At 44.4% G+C, this 16,563-nt stretch overlaps 1 protein-coding gene across 5 annotated transcripts in view; it reads left to right on the forward strand.

The window, feature by feature from the left end:
• The window catches only part of SFXN5 (sideroflexin 5), a 113,054-nt gene that overhangs the window by 31,252 nt on the left and 65,239 nt on the right, over nt 1-16,563 (forward strand). For all 5 annotated transcript variants that reach the window (XM_035001306.1, XM_035001308.1, XM_035001305.1 and 2 more), the window contains 3 exons: nt 5,969-5,995; nt 6,505-6,559; nt 8,468-8,493. In XM_035001306.1, coding sequence (XP_034857197.1) covers nt 5,969-5,995; nt 6,505-6,559; nt 8,468-8,493 — 108 coding nt within the window. The remainder of the gene's footprint in view (nt 1-5,968; nt 5,996-6,504; nt 6,560-8,467; nt 8,494-16,563) is intronic.

Here is a 16,563-nt window from a genome sequence, read left to right on the forward strand (position 1 = left end):
CACATGGCCAGCAAGTGGGGGATCTGGAATTCAAACGAGGGTTTGACTCCCAGGTCTGCCCTCTTAGAGAAACTGCATGTATACAGGAGAAATGACTGCTGCTAAACTAGGGGGGAAATGTTCTTTCTCCTTTTAGGAATCTGTAGGATTGGGGGGGTGCCTTCACCCCACATAGACTTGCATATGTACATGTTACCTGGGAGTAACCATGGCAACAAAATTAATGGTAAGGAGTAATGGGATTGGCCCAAATGATAAATTAGGAAGGTTTTTTTGTTTTGTTTGTTTTATGGAGGCATCCTTTGCTTTACAGAAGGATCCCCTTCGGGCTCCGTTTAATTACCTTCTGGAGGTTGTTTTAAATAGGCTCTGTCTCTGCTGCCTTTAGAGGTTTGGAGAAGCAGCTTGGAAGGAGGCAGAGGGGAAGGGGAGTGAGCCAGACTGGGGGCGGTTGCTCCTCCATCTGGGGTCTGGGTGCTGGGGGTATGCCCTGCTCCGCCCCCAGAAGGCGGGGCTTTTCCTTCTGTAGCATGTTTGGGGCCCACCCTCTGCCCCTCCCCTGGCCTCTACACTGGGGTTCTAATAGGTTCAGATGGCAGCTCTGCTGAAGCACTGGCCATTTCTGAAAGCAGCCAACTTCTGCATTGTTCCAGCAACCTCTCACCCAGACTGCTCCCCCCGCCCCCACTCTGTCCTCACTGCCCACGCTGAGAAACCAAGCAAGGTCCAACATCTCACGTCCACACTGGTTTGTTGCTGCAGTGAGTAAGGTCCAAAGGATTGGGGCCACACATTTTTATGTTCTGCAAGAGGCACGGAGGGACATGGGCTGAGCCCAGAGGAGACATGCCATGTCGAGGAATTTGCAGGTTAAAGGTTGAGGAATTTGCAGGTTAAAGTGTAGCTGCTTCCCAGGCTGAAGAGATGCCAGGACTCTGTCCTAGATTCTCAGTGTGGTTGGACTGTCCACTGCCCCTCTTTTGCTTCCCATCAAATGCTTTACAGCCTAGGATGCTCCTCTCCTGTAACCTGTGTGCAGGACTGGCTTGTGAAACGTCAAGCTAGAAACCAGCACTTGGCTTGGGGTTCTGCTGCCATTCCTGCCTCCAGCATCTGACTCATGGGTCCAGTGGGTTCCAGGGAAAAGCCCAGACCCAAGGTGTCCTTGTCCTGTCTCTCTATGGGCTGGGTCTGGCATCATCACACAGGAAGGGGCCCTTCCTGCCCTTTCTCCTGCCTGATTAATTAAAAAAAAAAAAAAAATCTAAGCCTAAGGTGTGCAATGGCTTGCACAGGAGACCATGCACATTAGTGGCTGAGCCAAAACCAAAATCCATGATTGACTGTTGTTGCTGCAGCCTAGAGATGGATGAGCCCAAACAAGATCAGGTCATGTGTAGGAATTTTAGTTTAAAATGGAGATATCCCTCCCATCTCACCTGCCTGCTGAGCTGGGAGCATTGCTGGATGTCACAAACACTACTTTTGGTTTCATTCCTTCTTCTGTATCATGGGAGGCGATTTCCTATAATCCCAAATGGCTTATCTTAGTTAGGGTTATACTAACTGCTGTAACAAAGAGATCTCAAAATGTACCAGCTCAAGTAAATTAAGAAGTTTCTTTCTCTCCTATCAAACAGTTCAAGTTCCAGGTGGGCAGATGGCTCAGCTCCACAGGATCACTCAGGGACCCAGCCTCCTTCCATCATGTTTCTCCCCCATCTCCTTGAGCTGTCTTCCCAGTCTGGGCTGCAGCCACGCATGTGCTCCAGCTTGCAGGAAGGGGGCAAAAAGCATGGTTGGGGGTGGCAGTTGCTGGCCAGGGAGAGGCCCATCTCTCTTCCCCTCAGATGCCACTGGGGGACTCAGGCACATGGATGAGCCTAACTGCAGTAGAGGCTGGGAAATACAGCGTGGTAGGTCGGTCACCTGCCCACCACTGTTCTATTATTTTGGAAGAAGGGGACATAGATTTTGTTGGACACTTAACAGTCTGTGCCATAGAGGTCAATAAAGAGTTTAGAAGTTGTGCACCCTATTGCTATTTTTCTAGTGGTTACTCTTAATTTTTTACTGATTATTTTGAATGGGGAACATACGAACAATCTACAGACTTCTAAGCTATAAAACGAGTAGAGGATAAAAAATAAGTTTCCCCAATTGCTCCCCTTCCTCTCCCTAGAGTAACCTTTAGTTTCTTCTGTATCCTGCCAGAGATTTCTGCATACATTTATCCTTTTTCTTTACATGCTGATGGTATGATAATGATAAGTTTAGGGAAAGTCACTGGAGCATGGTCATAATAGTAAAAGATGGGACAGTCACTAAACGACAAATCCCATATGATTCTACTTATAGAAAATAGCTAGAGCGGTCAGATTCACAGAGAGTAGGATGGTGGGTGCCAGGAGCTGGGGGAGGGAGGAATAAGGCGTTAGGACTTATTGGGTACGGAGTTTCAGATGGGGAGTATGAAAAGGAGGTGGATGGTGGATGGCGGTACAATGATGTGAATGTACTTAATGCCACGGAGCTGCCACTTAAAAATGGTTAAAATGGTAAATGTTCAGTTATGTATATTTTTCCACAAGAAAAAAAAAATGGAAAATAGCCTAAAAGTCCACTCATAGAGTACAGTTTACAATATATTCATTCAAGGTTTCTGTTAGGAAGCGGAGGACTGCTCTCTGCGCCCTGATATGGAAAGATCTCTACAACACGTAGGTGCCTAAAGGGACAGAACAGCGGCACCGGTGTGCTAACATTTAGAGACAGGTGCAGGTGGCGGTCGAGAGTGGGGATGCAGGAACCAGACTGCTAGGGTTCAGATCCCAGTGCTGCTGTGGGACTGTGGGCAAGTCATGTACGTTGTCTGTGCCTCAGTCTCCGTATCTATGAAGTGGGGGGTAGACTACCTCCTGCCTCATGGGGTTGTTGAGGAGATTAGATAAGTCAATATGTACAAAGCCCTCAGAAGGACGTCCGACACATCAGGCTTGTTCGCTAAATGTGAATGAATGAATGAGGATGAATGAACCCGAGTGAGAGGTCATGAGCTGTCATTCTGGCTCTGCCCAACACCTTGGAGGTGACTCTGCGTTGTGGTTTCCTCACTTGGCCTATAGAACAGGTTTCCAAGGGTGAGAATCAAATAATGGGAGGGAAGGTGCTCAGCCAAAGGGAGAAGCATGGAGTTAGCGTGTGAGGCTTTGTCGTCGCTGTCTCCGTGGCACCAGCCTGCCTGGGGCCATGGGTGTGGTGATGTCATTGCAGGGTGGGGAACACCTCTGTAGCTCTGGGTCCCTGGCCTGGCCTGCTGACACCCTTACTGAACTTCTGCCTTTGCCGATGAGCAGCATCCGCCTGCTTCTCCCATCCCTGCTCCTGGCGGGGTGGGGATGGAGGGGGCAGTCCTTGAACCTGAGGGGCTTGGATGTGCCATGGGTTGCCAGCATTGCGCTACTCAGCTGGACTTGGGCAGGAGGGGAGCAGCAGGTGCTGGTGAGGGGCATTAGCCCCCGGCTGCAAGGAGGAGTTTCTGGGACCCCAGGAGGATGTCAGCTAACCCTCTTCCTCTTCTCGTGCCTCAGGCCTGGCAGTCACTCGGGCCAGACCAGATATCGATCTGCTCCGGAGGCCCCTGGAGTGTAGGGAGAACACGAGCCTGGAGGCCAGGAGGCCTGGGGGCCCAGCTCCATCCTGCCACCAGCCCCTAGGACCCTGCTGAATTACTTGGTCTCTCTGAGATGAGTTCGCTTGTCTGAAAATAATCTGTCCACCTCACAGGCGTGTTGTAGGAGTAAGACAATAGAGATGAAGTTGCTTTGAAAAATAATTAAGTCCGTTAAAAAAATATATTGCTCATTTGAATGACTGCTCTGTTTTAAGCATTCATGGAACATGTTCTATAGGCTGAGTATTTTAGATATACACATCTCATTTATGTGTATAAATGAGCCTCTGTGTTAGTCAGGGTGAGCCAAGCATTGTAACAACCCCAGATTTCAGGAACTTACACACTAAGGTCTGTTTCTCTCTCATGTCAGAGTCCAGTGCTGCTTGGGAACTGGGCACAGGCCATTGTCCAGGACCTGGGCTCCTTCACCTCATGGCTTTGCTGCCCCACCAGCCTCCACTGGATCCTTCCTTCCTCCCTCCCTCCCTCCCTCCCTCCCTCCCTCCCTCCCTCCCTTCCTTCCTTCCTTCCTTCCTTCCTTCCTTCCTTCCTTCCTTCCTTCCTTCCTTCCTTCCTTTCTCCCTCCCTCCCTGCCTTCCTCCCTCCCTCCCTCCCTCCCTTCCTGCCTTCCTGCCTCCCTCCCTCCCTCCCTTCCTTCCTTCTGAATTGTATGAAGAGATCTGCATGGTTTTTTTTAAATAAAATCTTAATTTTAGAATAGCCTTGGATTTTCTGTGTGCCCAGCACTGTGGGAGATGATGGGTGACAGCCTTGGAAGACAAGCTCCTGCCTCCAAGGAGCTGGACTTAGAAATAGGAGATTCTGATCCTGAGTGGGAAATATGGGGTGTCAGGAGTCTGCACAGGGCCTGGGGTCACACCAAAGATGGTGCTGGGATTGGAGGCACTTTCTGAGCAAAGGGGGTCGGGCTTTTATTACTTTGTTTTACCTCTTTGCTGTTACGCTCTGACTTACCTTCTTTGGCCAACAGCAATTCTGCATTTGGTTTTTCTCCCTTTAGCCCCCTTTTTCCATAATTATTATTTTTAAAAAATTGACCACTTCAATCTTCGTGGTCTGGAATCACAATCAAATATGTTTGAAATGTATCTAAAATAAGGGTAATTAGGCTGTGAATTAAGGGTTGAAGGACTCTGATGTGAGTAAAATGCATAAATGTGAATTCTTCAATCTTATACTTCTGTTTCTGCTACCTGGTGGCCTTCTGCAGCTTAATTTATATTCCAGATGACAACAGTGCCGCAAAACTGAAGCATAACTGAACCGTTCTGTTGTAAAACTAACATCAACTGCTGGCCACCTCCTCCCTCTCACCTCATACCTTCTTGCTCCTTTAAAAACGCACTGCCTTTGCTTTGCCCACATGTACATTTTTATTCACTATGTTTTCTTGATTCTAAAAGTTTCTCTTACCACATTTTAATGTCTCTCAAATGGGATGAGTCTTTTAATGGATGGAGGTCTTGGGATTATGTTAAAGTTTTCCTTCTCGGTGGCACATGATAGTGCGTCTTAGGATCGCTGATATCTTAGACTTAATGAGATACAGTGTTTATACCATTTGAAGGAATTAGCAATGGTTCTGTCCATCCAGCCTGTCTCCCACACTGTGCTGGAGAGAAAACCTCACCGCTTACTTGAAAGCAACTTTCTTCTCCTTGTAACCTTCTTATAACAACTACAATAGGGATCATAATACCCACAGCAGTCAGCCGCGGTCAAGCACCTACTCTGTGCCCAGCGCTGCTCCAGGCACCTTTCCTATACCTCTTCCACGATGGTGGAGGCACCGCTATTACCCACATTTTACAAGTGAGGAAATGGAGGTTCAGAGGAAGGAGGGGCAAAGCCAGGAATCCAGGCAGTCTGTCCAGCTTTGAAAAATCCGTGCTATGCTGCTTATAGTGATTACAGGAGACGTACTCAAGTGTCTTCATCGAAACCTTAGAATTAACTAGAAAATTGCTGGAAGAATTTTTCAAGTAATTTTACAGCGTAGCCAGAATAGAGAACCCCTGGTTTGGATGGTCTGCGTGAGATCCCCTGGTTCTGCTGTCCTGGGATGTCTGATGCCACAGTCCCAGGGAAGCTACCAGGCCTGGGGGCACCAGGACAACCTGAGCCTCTTATGCCCTTTGGAGCTGGGTCTCTTGGTTAAAAAATGTGGCTTATGAGACCTTCAATTGATAAATGCTTTTCATTTTTGTCCTTTCTTTTCTTTTCCTTTTTTTTGTTCTTTTTCTTCTCTCTCCCATCCTTCCTTCCTTGCAGCTCTGGAGTGCACAGAAAATCAAGCAGGTAATTCAGTTTTGGATTTGTTTCCTTCCCTTGCCCTGCCCTGTCCTGGGGATCCACAGCTGTGCTGCCCAGCCTTTCCCCTCCCATTAGCCCCCAGCTGCCAGCCCAACTGCCTCGCCCTTCCTTCCTCCCTAACACCCGGGGCCTCAGTTTCTGACTGCCAGAGCTCAGGCCCCTTGCCTTTCCCTGGGCCCCTGAACTCCTTCCCTGTGGGGTCCTTCTACAAAATTCTTCTTACATGCCTACTAAATACTAGGCATGGGGGACAGAGGACCTGCAAGGTAGACTGAGTCCCACTCCCCTGCGTTCAGCTTTAAGTGTGAGTCAGGAAAAGCCCTATTGGTGGCCTATGTTTTGGTTTTCTCTTGCCTTGAATGATGGGAAAGGATTGACTGGCCAGTCCTTCTGGGGGAGCTCTCCTTTCCCTCCTTCCTCCATCTCCCGTCCCCCTGTCTGCTCCCCCACCGCTCCCCACAGTCACCCTGTGCCTTGTTCCCTGCTCTTGCTAGGCTATTCTACACCCAGATACCAATGAGAAGATCTTCATGCCCTTTAGAATGTCAGGTAAGCCCGTGGGACCCTTCTGATTCTGCCTAGCCCCGGGTACTTACCATGGTCACAGCTCCGGGAGCATCCAGATGTAGCGAGCTGAGGAAGGGCAGAACCTGTGACACACGTGGCCACATTTGCACCTGCATATTCACCTTGGCTCGACCTTACAGACATCTGGCCAGGCCTCAGAATCACCTCTGGGGCTTTAGAAAAAATGTGCCTGTCTGCTTTCTCTGCCTGGGCAGTGGGGGTGGGGCGGAGGCCTCCACAGGGGAATGTGGCGCTCCCGCCCCGGTTACACAGCACTCACTGAGCGGCAGCCTCAGGGGTGACCCCGGATTCCCGCAAGCCCTGCCTTCTGTGAGTCACTCCTCCCTTACCTACCTGTGCACACTGTGCTCTTTCCTTCCAAACCATGTTCCCTTAAAGGCATTTAAGCCCCAGGCTCCCCTCTACTCCAGAATGCATGCACTGCATTTGCACAAGTGCCCACACGGAAGGTGGATCCCCATTCTGTGGAGACCAGTGGCAGAGGGGGTGGGGTGGGAGAGTGGCCATAAGATCCCTGCGGCCAGGAAGTCCCCGCCCTGTGGTCACCGGAGGGACAGCTCTGTATGCACGAGCTTAGTAGCCTAGAAAGCGCTTGCGCGCACGGTGCATGTGTCCCACCTGTAGTTCTGAGAGGCTGCAGGCCTTGTGCGGAGTCACATGGCAGAGTGCTGGTGCCTCCCCCGTGCCGTTTCTCAGGGCACCGGGGCACTCTTGCAGGGCTGGGTGGAGGGCTCCTGGCTGGTGCCTTGGAAAGTCCCCAGGGGAGGGGAGAAAGGGTCTCTATCGGGGGCTGTTTGCAGCTGGGTCAGTCAGGATGCCCACCCCCAGAGAGCCTGACCTCATGTGGGTGAGAGAAAAAACAACCGTGGTTCATCATTGTGCCAACTGAGGCCTGCGTGCCCGGGGATCCTCCTTGCTTGGCCGTGAGAAACTCCCAGGCGCAAAGGCCGGAGCGGCTTGTACCCATGGCTGTAGGTGCTCCCAGTCCCTGCACGCGGCCACAGCAGGCTCTCACCTGGAGCCTGGCTTCTCTTGTCACTGTCCAGGCAAACCCTGGATCTATCTCCAGAGGGACGTGGGCGCTAGAGTGACATGACGGCTCGTGTGCATGCACAGTTACACACACTCAGCACACGACCCTTTGCTTTCGAGAGCTCAGAGAAGCGTGGTTGTCCGCTGTCCCACCACCGGCTGACTGGCTGCCGTAAGTCAGAGTCAGGGACACAAGGCCGCCCACTGACAGCAGGGTGAGGGCCGTGGAGGGAGCCTCCCACCGTGTCGGGGCCGTGAGCAGTGAGGGAACGGTGCTCTCTCCTGCCCTGTGGAGGATGTCCAGCCAGGGTATGAGAAAGTTACAGAGGACCTGTGGCATGTCGAGGTACGCACCTCAAGTGCGTGGGGAGTTCCCTTTCCAGAATCGGTCATGATGCCGGGGAAGTAAAGATGTGTGCTTGAAAGGCAAGGTGAGAGAAGGAGGACATTCCAGGGCCCGTGAAGACAGCGTAGTGTGTATCGTGAGTGTGGGCTGGGGACGTCGTACCTCATGGAGGAAATCACGGGACGAGCGCTGAGTGTAGCATGGTGGCCCCCCAGCAGTGGGCAGCCCTGCCCTCAGCAATGGGCCTCTGAGTTTTGGAGGCAAGTGAGAAGTGTCTGGCTAAAGGGGGACAGAGAGAGGGTGGTGGAGGGACACAGGGGAGCCTTCTATCCTGGAGGGCTGAGCCAGGAAAAGGTCTGGGGGTGGAGGTGCCCCATCAGGGCCATTGACAAGACCAAACCCGGAAGTCTCTTCCACTGTCTCTGTTGAGAGGTGGACGGGGTGGAGTGGGGTGGGACTGGAAGACCTGACCCTCTTCTCTCCCCTCGCAGGTTACATTCCTTTTGGAACGCCAATTGTAAGTATTACCTTCAAAGGTTTTTCTTTTCTAAAACATTTTTTAGTGTATAACTTTACATCATTGTTCATAAATATTTAAGATGTTGATTTAGGATACATTCCTGGAGGGGAATTATCAGATAAAGTGGCGCATAAGTCTTTTTAATTCTCTTGATGTGTATCGTCAAATTTCTTTCCATAAAGACGTGCAGGCCAATGTGCACCCAACACGGAACCTCGAAGTGCCTTTCTCCCTGTATGCTCCCATCCCGAGTATTGTCACTAGGACGTGCTAGTCACAGGGTAGTTTTCCCAAAAAGCTTAGGAAGTCAGAAAATAAGCACACCTTCTGAAACCTAAAGTTTAAAATGAACTCAGGATTCATTATTCTTTTTGCTTAGTTTTGGCATCAGGGTTAAGTTGGCTCTTTTTTTTAAAATTTATTTTTATATATATTTAAAAAAATATATATATATATGAGCAAAACTAATGTACAGAAAGGCGCATTCATCATAAATGTACAGCCTGGTAAGTTTTCACAAAGCAAGCACATCCAAGTAATGCACACTTAGGTAGATTTAGAGTATTAGCAGCATATCGGGAACCTCTCCTGCACGCCTCAGTCCTATAGGGAATCACTTTTCTGACTTCCTTTGCTGTGTTCCAGTTTGGCCTATTACTGAATTTTATATAAATGGAATCATCAGGATGTACCTGTTTTGGTCTGGCTTCTTTCACTCAAAATTGTATGTGTGAAACTCATCCATATTGTTGCATGTAGTATTAATTGGTTCTTTTCTCATTGCTGACTGCATCATATCCCCATTGTTATAACTATATCAAAATTTATTTACCCATCCTACTTTTGGTGAACATTTGGGCTGGTTCTGGTTTGGAGTTCACAAAAAACAGTGTGGCTTTGAACATGATTGTACAAGTCCTTTAGAGGATGTTTCCCCTCATTTCTCCTGGATGATACCACAAGGTTAAAGAGAGAACAACGAAAGGCAGCGCGTGATCCTAGAACCGGCATCGGGATGGAGTGTGTGTGAAATGGTATGTGGTCTCTTGTAAAGTGAAACATGCACTTACATCCAGTGTGAGCCAGCAGCTGTGCTTTTAGGCACTTACTTCAAGAGAAATGAATACATTCACGGGCGCCCGGGTGGCTCAGTCGGTTAAGCGACTGCCTTCGGCTCAGGTCATGATCCTGGAGTCCCGGGATCGAGTCCCGCATCGGGCTCCCTGCTCGGCGAGGAGTCTGCTTCTCCCTCTGACCCTCCCCCCTCTCATGCTCTCTCTATCTCATTCTCTCTGTCTCAAATAAATAAAATCTTTAAAAAAAAAGAGAGAAATGAATACATTCACAAATGTTTATAGTCGCTTTCTTCATATTAGCCTAAAACTGAAAAAAAGAAGAGAGTGACCAACAGATGCTAAAACCATGAGTGAAAACCTGATTGGGAACAGAGTCATTACCCAGTCTCAAAGTTTCCTATGTATTTCACAGATATCATTCCTTCTATATTTATTTGTGGGCCCCCTCCTGTGAATAAGAGTTTTTCCCCCTTCTGCCTCCCCCTTTAATGTTTTTAAAATGATCAGTATGGTCAGTGCATTTTTTGTATTCAGTAACAATTTACTTCTGTTATTATTCATTTTGATATATAAATTGTGCCAAATGTGATGAAGAGGAACCCTGTAAAGCAGTTTCTCTGTCCATCTGATGTGTCCTCCGTATTCTTGGAGAACTTCAAAACTTTTGGGCACAATATATGGATATTCCAGACTCATCTTGTAGTTTCTGTGCCCCAGTCCTGGAATCGTGCATTTCTCCAAAGAGCTCTCATTCCGTTCAGAGAATGGTATTTGGATACCAAGATCTGAATGCGAGATATGCTCACTGTTCCTAGAGAGTCATTGTTTCTAGGCCCTCTTAGCATTCAGAGCTAGGAGATACAACTTCAAAATGATGAATTCATGCCAATAATTCCAATCCAGCATCTTAGAGTTCTTGCACTCCTCCCATTTCATATTTATATCTCCCTTCTCCCTGAATGAGAATCCAACAACCATATACATACTCTCTTACCAAATCTTATACACGAATGAAAGAATTTCAGAATTACTACATCAACCCTACTCCCCATAAGTGTATTAAGTGAAACTCAAGATTTCTTTGAAGTTCTTAGAATATATCCTACTGAGAGTATACAGAGAATTGTGTTCAAAAGTTATTTGAATTAATGTGTAGTTGTTGTTTGTTTGATACACAGTTAGGTTTATTTGTCATTGTTGGCATTCAGTTTTAGTTGCTTCCCCGTTCTTATTGACTTGTTTTTTGAAACTTGTAAAATATTAACATCGTTCAGAAGTCAAAGCTATATAAAAAAGGCATGATACAAATCCCATTCCCCTCCTTATCCCTTCTATCTCCTGCCCACCCATCCTCTGTAGGTAAACAATTTTATCTTTCTTATTTCTTTTTGTAAAAATAAGCAAGTACAAACGTATTTCCCCTTTTTTCTTATACAAAAGGTTGCATTCTACATATACTCTTTGCGCAATGTTTTTTTCCACTTAATGACATATTCTGGAAATTATGGCCCGTCAGTTTACAGAGGTCTTCCTCATTCTTTCTTTTTAGTAGCTATATGGTAGTCTACTATGTAGAAGTATCATAATTTATTCAGCTAATTTCCTGCATGTGGACATTTAGACTATTTCCACTGTTTTGCTATTATGAAGAACGCCAGAATGGGTAATCCTGTGCATGTTGTTTTGATACTGTTAGAGATATATCTTGAGGGTAAATTTCTAACTTCTGTGAAAGGCTAATTAAATAGACATTTCTGGAAACACTGAGCAAGAAAAAAGAAGATGCAAATACACATATTAGGAATAAAAAGTATAATAACTATAGATACAATAGAAGTTTAAAAGATCAGAATACATTGAACAATCTGGGGTAATAAATTTGAAGACCTGGAAGAACAGGACACATTTCTGAGAAAGTATAGCTTCCCAGAGATTGCCAAGAGGACATATAGAATTTGAATAGACTATGAATAGAGAGAAATTAAATCAGTTGTTTAAAATATATGCACCAAAGAACAAACAAACAAAACATCACCAGTAGACTCCCACAATCTTGCAGGTGACTACTCTCAAAAGAATAACCAAACTCAATTTTCACTTAACTCCTAAAAGAGAATAAAAAAGAGGAAATGTCCTCCAGTTCATCCATGAGACACTTTGAGACAAATACCAAGAAGTAAATGGAAGAAAGAAAAATTATAGGCTAATATCACTTATGAAATTACATCTAGAAGTCTAAGTGAAATAATAACAAGTTGAATCCAGCAATGCATTAAAACATGTCATCACCAAATAATTTTTACCAAGAATGGTAACATAGAGAATGTATTAATATAGTTCATCACATTAACAAATTGAAGGAGAAATGTGATAATCTTGGTTGATTTAGAAAAATCATTTGATAAAATGAAACATAACTCCATTTATGACTTTAAAAAAAAAAAAAGTGGATTAGATTCAGAAGGGAACTTTGTTAACTTATTGAGGTCTATCAAAAAAATAAAATCCCAGGGCGCCTAGGTGGCTCAGTTGTTGGACGTCTGCCTTCAGCTCAGGTCATGATCCCAGGGTCCTGGGATCGAGCCCCTCATCGGGCTCCCTGCTCTGCAGGGAGTCTGCTTCTCCCTCTCCCACTCCCCCTGCTTGTGTTCCCTCTCTCGCTGTGTCTCTCTCTGTCAAATAAATAAATAAAATCTGTAAAATAAAATAAAATAAAATCCCAACCCCAAGCAAGCACCATTCCTAAAGATGAAACAGGTAAAGGTAAATTCTTAATGTTTGGAACAGGGTAAGAATCCCTGATATCCAACATTTTCCTGGAAGACTAGCAAGTACAGTAAGATATGAAAAAATAAATAAGTAGTAATAGAATTGGAAAGGAGGAAAAAAAATCATTCATGAGGATAGATAAACTATTGGAGCTACTATTTTTTTTTAAAGATTTTATTTATTTATTTTGAGAGAGAGAATGAGAGACAGAGAGCATGAGAGGGAGGAGGGTCAGAGGGAGAAGCAGACACCCCGCCGAGCAGGGAGCCCGATGCGGGACTCGATCCCGAGACTCCAGGATCATGACCTGAGCCGAAGGCAATCGCTTAACCACCTGAGCCACCCAGGCGCCCCAGAGCTACTATCTTTAAAAGATGTCTGGTTGTAAGACCAGTATAAAAAAATTGTTGGAGGCTCCCTGCTCGGCGGGAAGCCTGCTTCTCCCTCTCCCACTCCCCCTGCTTGTGTTCCCTCTCTCACTGTCTCTGTCAAATAAATAAATAAAATCTTTAAAAAAAAAATTGTTGGAGGCCCATGAATCTAGACATTTAGAATATGATATATTTTTTAAAAAAGATAGCATTTATAATAGCCCTTAAAACTATAAGGTACAGTAGCAACATTTTTCTAGGTATGTCTCCTGAGACAAGGGAAACAAGCAAAAATAAACTATTGGGACTACATCAAAATAAAAAGCTTCTGCACAGTGAAGGAAATCGACAAAACTAAAATTGACAAAACTACCAAATGGGAGAAGATATTTGCAAATGATACATCCGATAAGGTGTTAATATCCAAAATATATAAAGTGCTTACATGACTCAACACCAAAAACCAAATAATCCAATTAAAAAATGGGCAGAGGACCTGAATAGACATTTTTCTAAAGAAGACATGCAGATGGCCAACAGACACGTGAAAAGATGCTCAACATCACTCATCATCAGGGAAATGCAAATCAAAACCACAATGAGATATCACCTCATACCTGTCAGAATGGCTAGAATCAAAAAGATGAAATAACAAGTGTTGGCGAGGATGTGGAGAAAAAGGAACCCTCATGCACTGTTGGTGGGAATTTAGACTGGTACAGCCACTGCAGAAAACGGTGTGGAGGTTCCTCAAAAAATTAAAAATAGAATTACCATATGATCCAGGAATTCTATTTACCCAAAGAAAATGAAAACACTAATTCAAAAAGATACATACAGTCCTATGTTTATTGCAGCATTATTTACAATAGCCAAGATATGGGAGCAATTCAAGTGTCCATCCATAGAAGAATGGGTAAGGAAGATGTGGTATATATGTATACCATGGAACATTACTCAGCCATAGAAAGGATGAGATCCTGTCATTTGTGACAATATTGAAGTATTAGAAAGTATTATGCTAAGTGAAATAAGACAGAGAAAGACATTATGCTTTCTAGAAAGTATGATGCTAAGTGAAATAAGTCAGAGAAAAGCAAATACCATATGATTTCACTTATATGTGGAATCTAAAAAAAACCCAAAACAAATGAATAATCAAACAGCAGAAGCAGACCTATAAATATAGAGAACAAACTGATTATTAGCCAGAGGGAAGGGGTGTGGGGGAATGGACAAAATGGGGTGAAGGGGAGTGGGAGATACAGGCTTCCAGTTATGGGATGAGTAAGTCATGGGAATAAAATGTACAGCATAGGGAATATAGTCAGTGGTATTGTAATAGTGTTGATGGTGACAAATGGTAGCATCTCTCTCTCACGCATGCACAAAGTATCCCTGTTTCAGTGAATACTGTCTTGAATTCTACTTCATCTCATATCAATATTTCTATTCCCGTTTTGTTTATTTGCCTTGTAAATCATTGCCTACACCTTTGAATGAGTGACATTTAATTTCTGTGTCATTTTGTATTATATGACTCCTGACAAACTATAGCCGAATTTTACTTCTTCGCCCAGTTCGAGAAATAGGTCTTTAATTTTAATAATAAATTCATATTTGTTCTGCCACTGGTTATTGTGACCACTTATCCCAGCCATCAAGCATTTGGTTGGTTGGTTGGTTGGTTTACCAAGCTTTGCTGTTGTTTCCACTTCTTTTCCTGATTTGTGCTAGAATAATCTTTTCAGTGGTCCTTTGGTTTCTTAAGTAGTTTGGAAAGGGAAACCGCCTACTTTTCTCTAATTACTATTCATCTGTAATATTTTACATACTGGTTCCATTATATTTACCCTATCAATATCAATAATTGAATAATAAATATAATCTTCTCAACCCTCCCCATATAGGAAGAGACTTTTTTAAAAGAGTCATTTGTTTATTATAGAGAGAGCGTGTGCACGTGAGTCGGGGGAGGGGTGGAAGGAGAGAATCTTCAAGCAGACTCCCCGCTGAGTGCAGAGTGCAACTCAGGGTGCATTCCCATAACCCATGAGATCATGACCTGAGACGGATGCTTAACTGACTGAGCCACCCGGGTGCCCCAGGAAGAGACTTTTAACATACCATTTTACTCCACCTGCTACCATTTTACCCATACACATCTGCCAAGATTCTGGAAATAATTTGAAATTTCATCAGATTTTTTGAATCCTTGCTTAATTAACACCTGTATGAAACTTCACAATGATTTAGGCTGTGTGTGTGTGTGTGTGTGTGTATTCTATGTTTGGCTGGAGCACTTCTTTGAATAATATTCAGAGCGTGTGGGCAATATACTTTTTGGGTCCTTGCATATCTGGAAATGTCTTTTTTTTCTCTCTCATACATGAACAATAGTTGGCCTGATTCTCTTTTCCTTTGTAGGTAAACCTCCCCCACTCCCCTTGGGATCCTTTGGTATTTTTTTCTCTTTATCGTTGGAGTTCAGAAATATACTCAGGATTAAAAAAAAAAAATCTTCTCTGTATATTTTATAAAATTATACAAGTAATACATGAATATGTTCTTTGGAATTCAAAAATACCACCAAGACTTTTTTAAAGAATATTTTAAAAGTTGTACAAGTAATACATGAATATGTTCTCTCAGCTCAGAATTCAAACAATACGAAAAACGTAGAAATTCCCCTGACAAAGCTCAACCCTAAATCTGCTCCCAGAAGTAATCTCTGTTAGAACTTTGATGTGAACTTTCAGGCTTTTTTCTAGGCATTTGCATACATAGGAATAATCATTTAAACATTCTTTTCTGTTTTGTATTTTTTCCATTAAAAATGTAACAGTATACTTAGTTATCTACAATACCATATTACACTTAGCAGTTTGCCTACGTAAAGATCGGCTTCATTCATTCGTTTCTTCCTGCTGAGTAGTATTCTCTCCCCTAGTGATGGATTTCAGTTGTTTCTGATTATTTGCTATTAGAAGTAATAGTGCTTGTGTGACAAATCCTTGTGAACTTATTTTTGTACAAGTATGAAGACTGCTCAGAGGCCCATTCTAGAAAGTGAATTTGCTGTGTAAATGGCTCTGGCCATTTACATTTTTGATAGCTATTGCCAAATTACCTTTCAGGAAGGCTATATTTCACTACACCTTAGTAACATTGGTATTCATATTTTTAGACTTTTTTGTACACCAACCTGATGGGAGAAAGGTAGCATCTCACTATGGTTTTAATTTTTATTTCCCTGAATACCAGAAAGATTGTGCTTCTTTTCATCTATTTATTTACCATTTATATTTCCTCTTCTGTGAATTACCTGTTCACATCCTTTGTCCATTCTTCCATTAGTTGTATTTTCCTAATTGATTTGTAAGAGTTCTTTATATATTTGGATAATAATCCTTTGAAGTATATACATTGCAAATCTCTTCTCCCAGCTATTTCCCCTTCACTCTTTGGTGTCTTTGTTGTGGAAAGTTTTAAATATTGATGTTTTAAAATATAATGATCTTTTTGGGGCACCTGGGTGGCTCAGTCAGTTGAGCGTCTGACTCTCAATTTCAGCTCCGGTCATGATTTCAGGGTCCTGAGATTGAGCCTTGTGTTGGACTCCAAGCTCAGCTCAGAGTTTGCTTGGGGTTCTCTCTCTCCCTCTGCTGCTCCCCATGCTCTCTCTCTTTTTCTCTAAAATAAATATATAAGGGATGCCTGGGTGGCTCAGTCAGTTAATTGTCTGCCTTCAGCTCAGGTCAGGATTCCAGGGTCCTGTGATCCAGTTCCACATTGGGCTCCTTGAGCAGCAGGGTGTCTGCTTCTCCCTCTGCCTGCCGCTCCCCGTGTTT

The sequence above is a fragment of the Mirounga leonina genome, unplaced genomic scaffold, assembly GCF_011800145.1.
Source record: "Mirounga leonina isolate KUSES-001 unplaced genomic scaffold, KU_Mleo_1.0 Mir_125, whole genome shotgun sequence".
Taxonomy (NCBI): Eukaryota; Metazoa; Chordata; class Mammalia; order Carnivora; family Phocidae; genus Mirounga; species Mirounga leonina.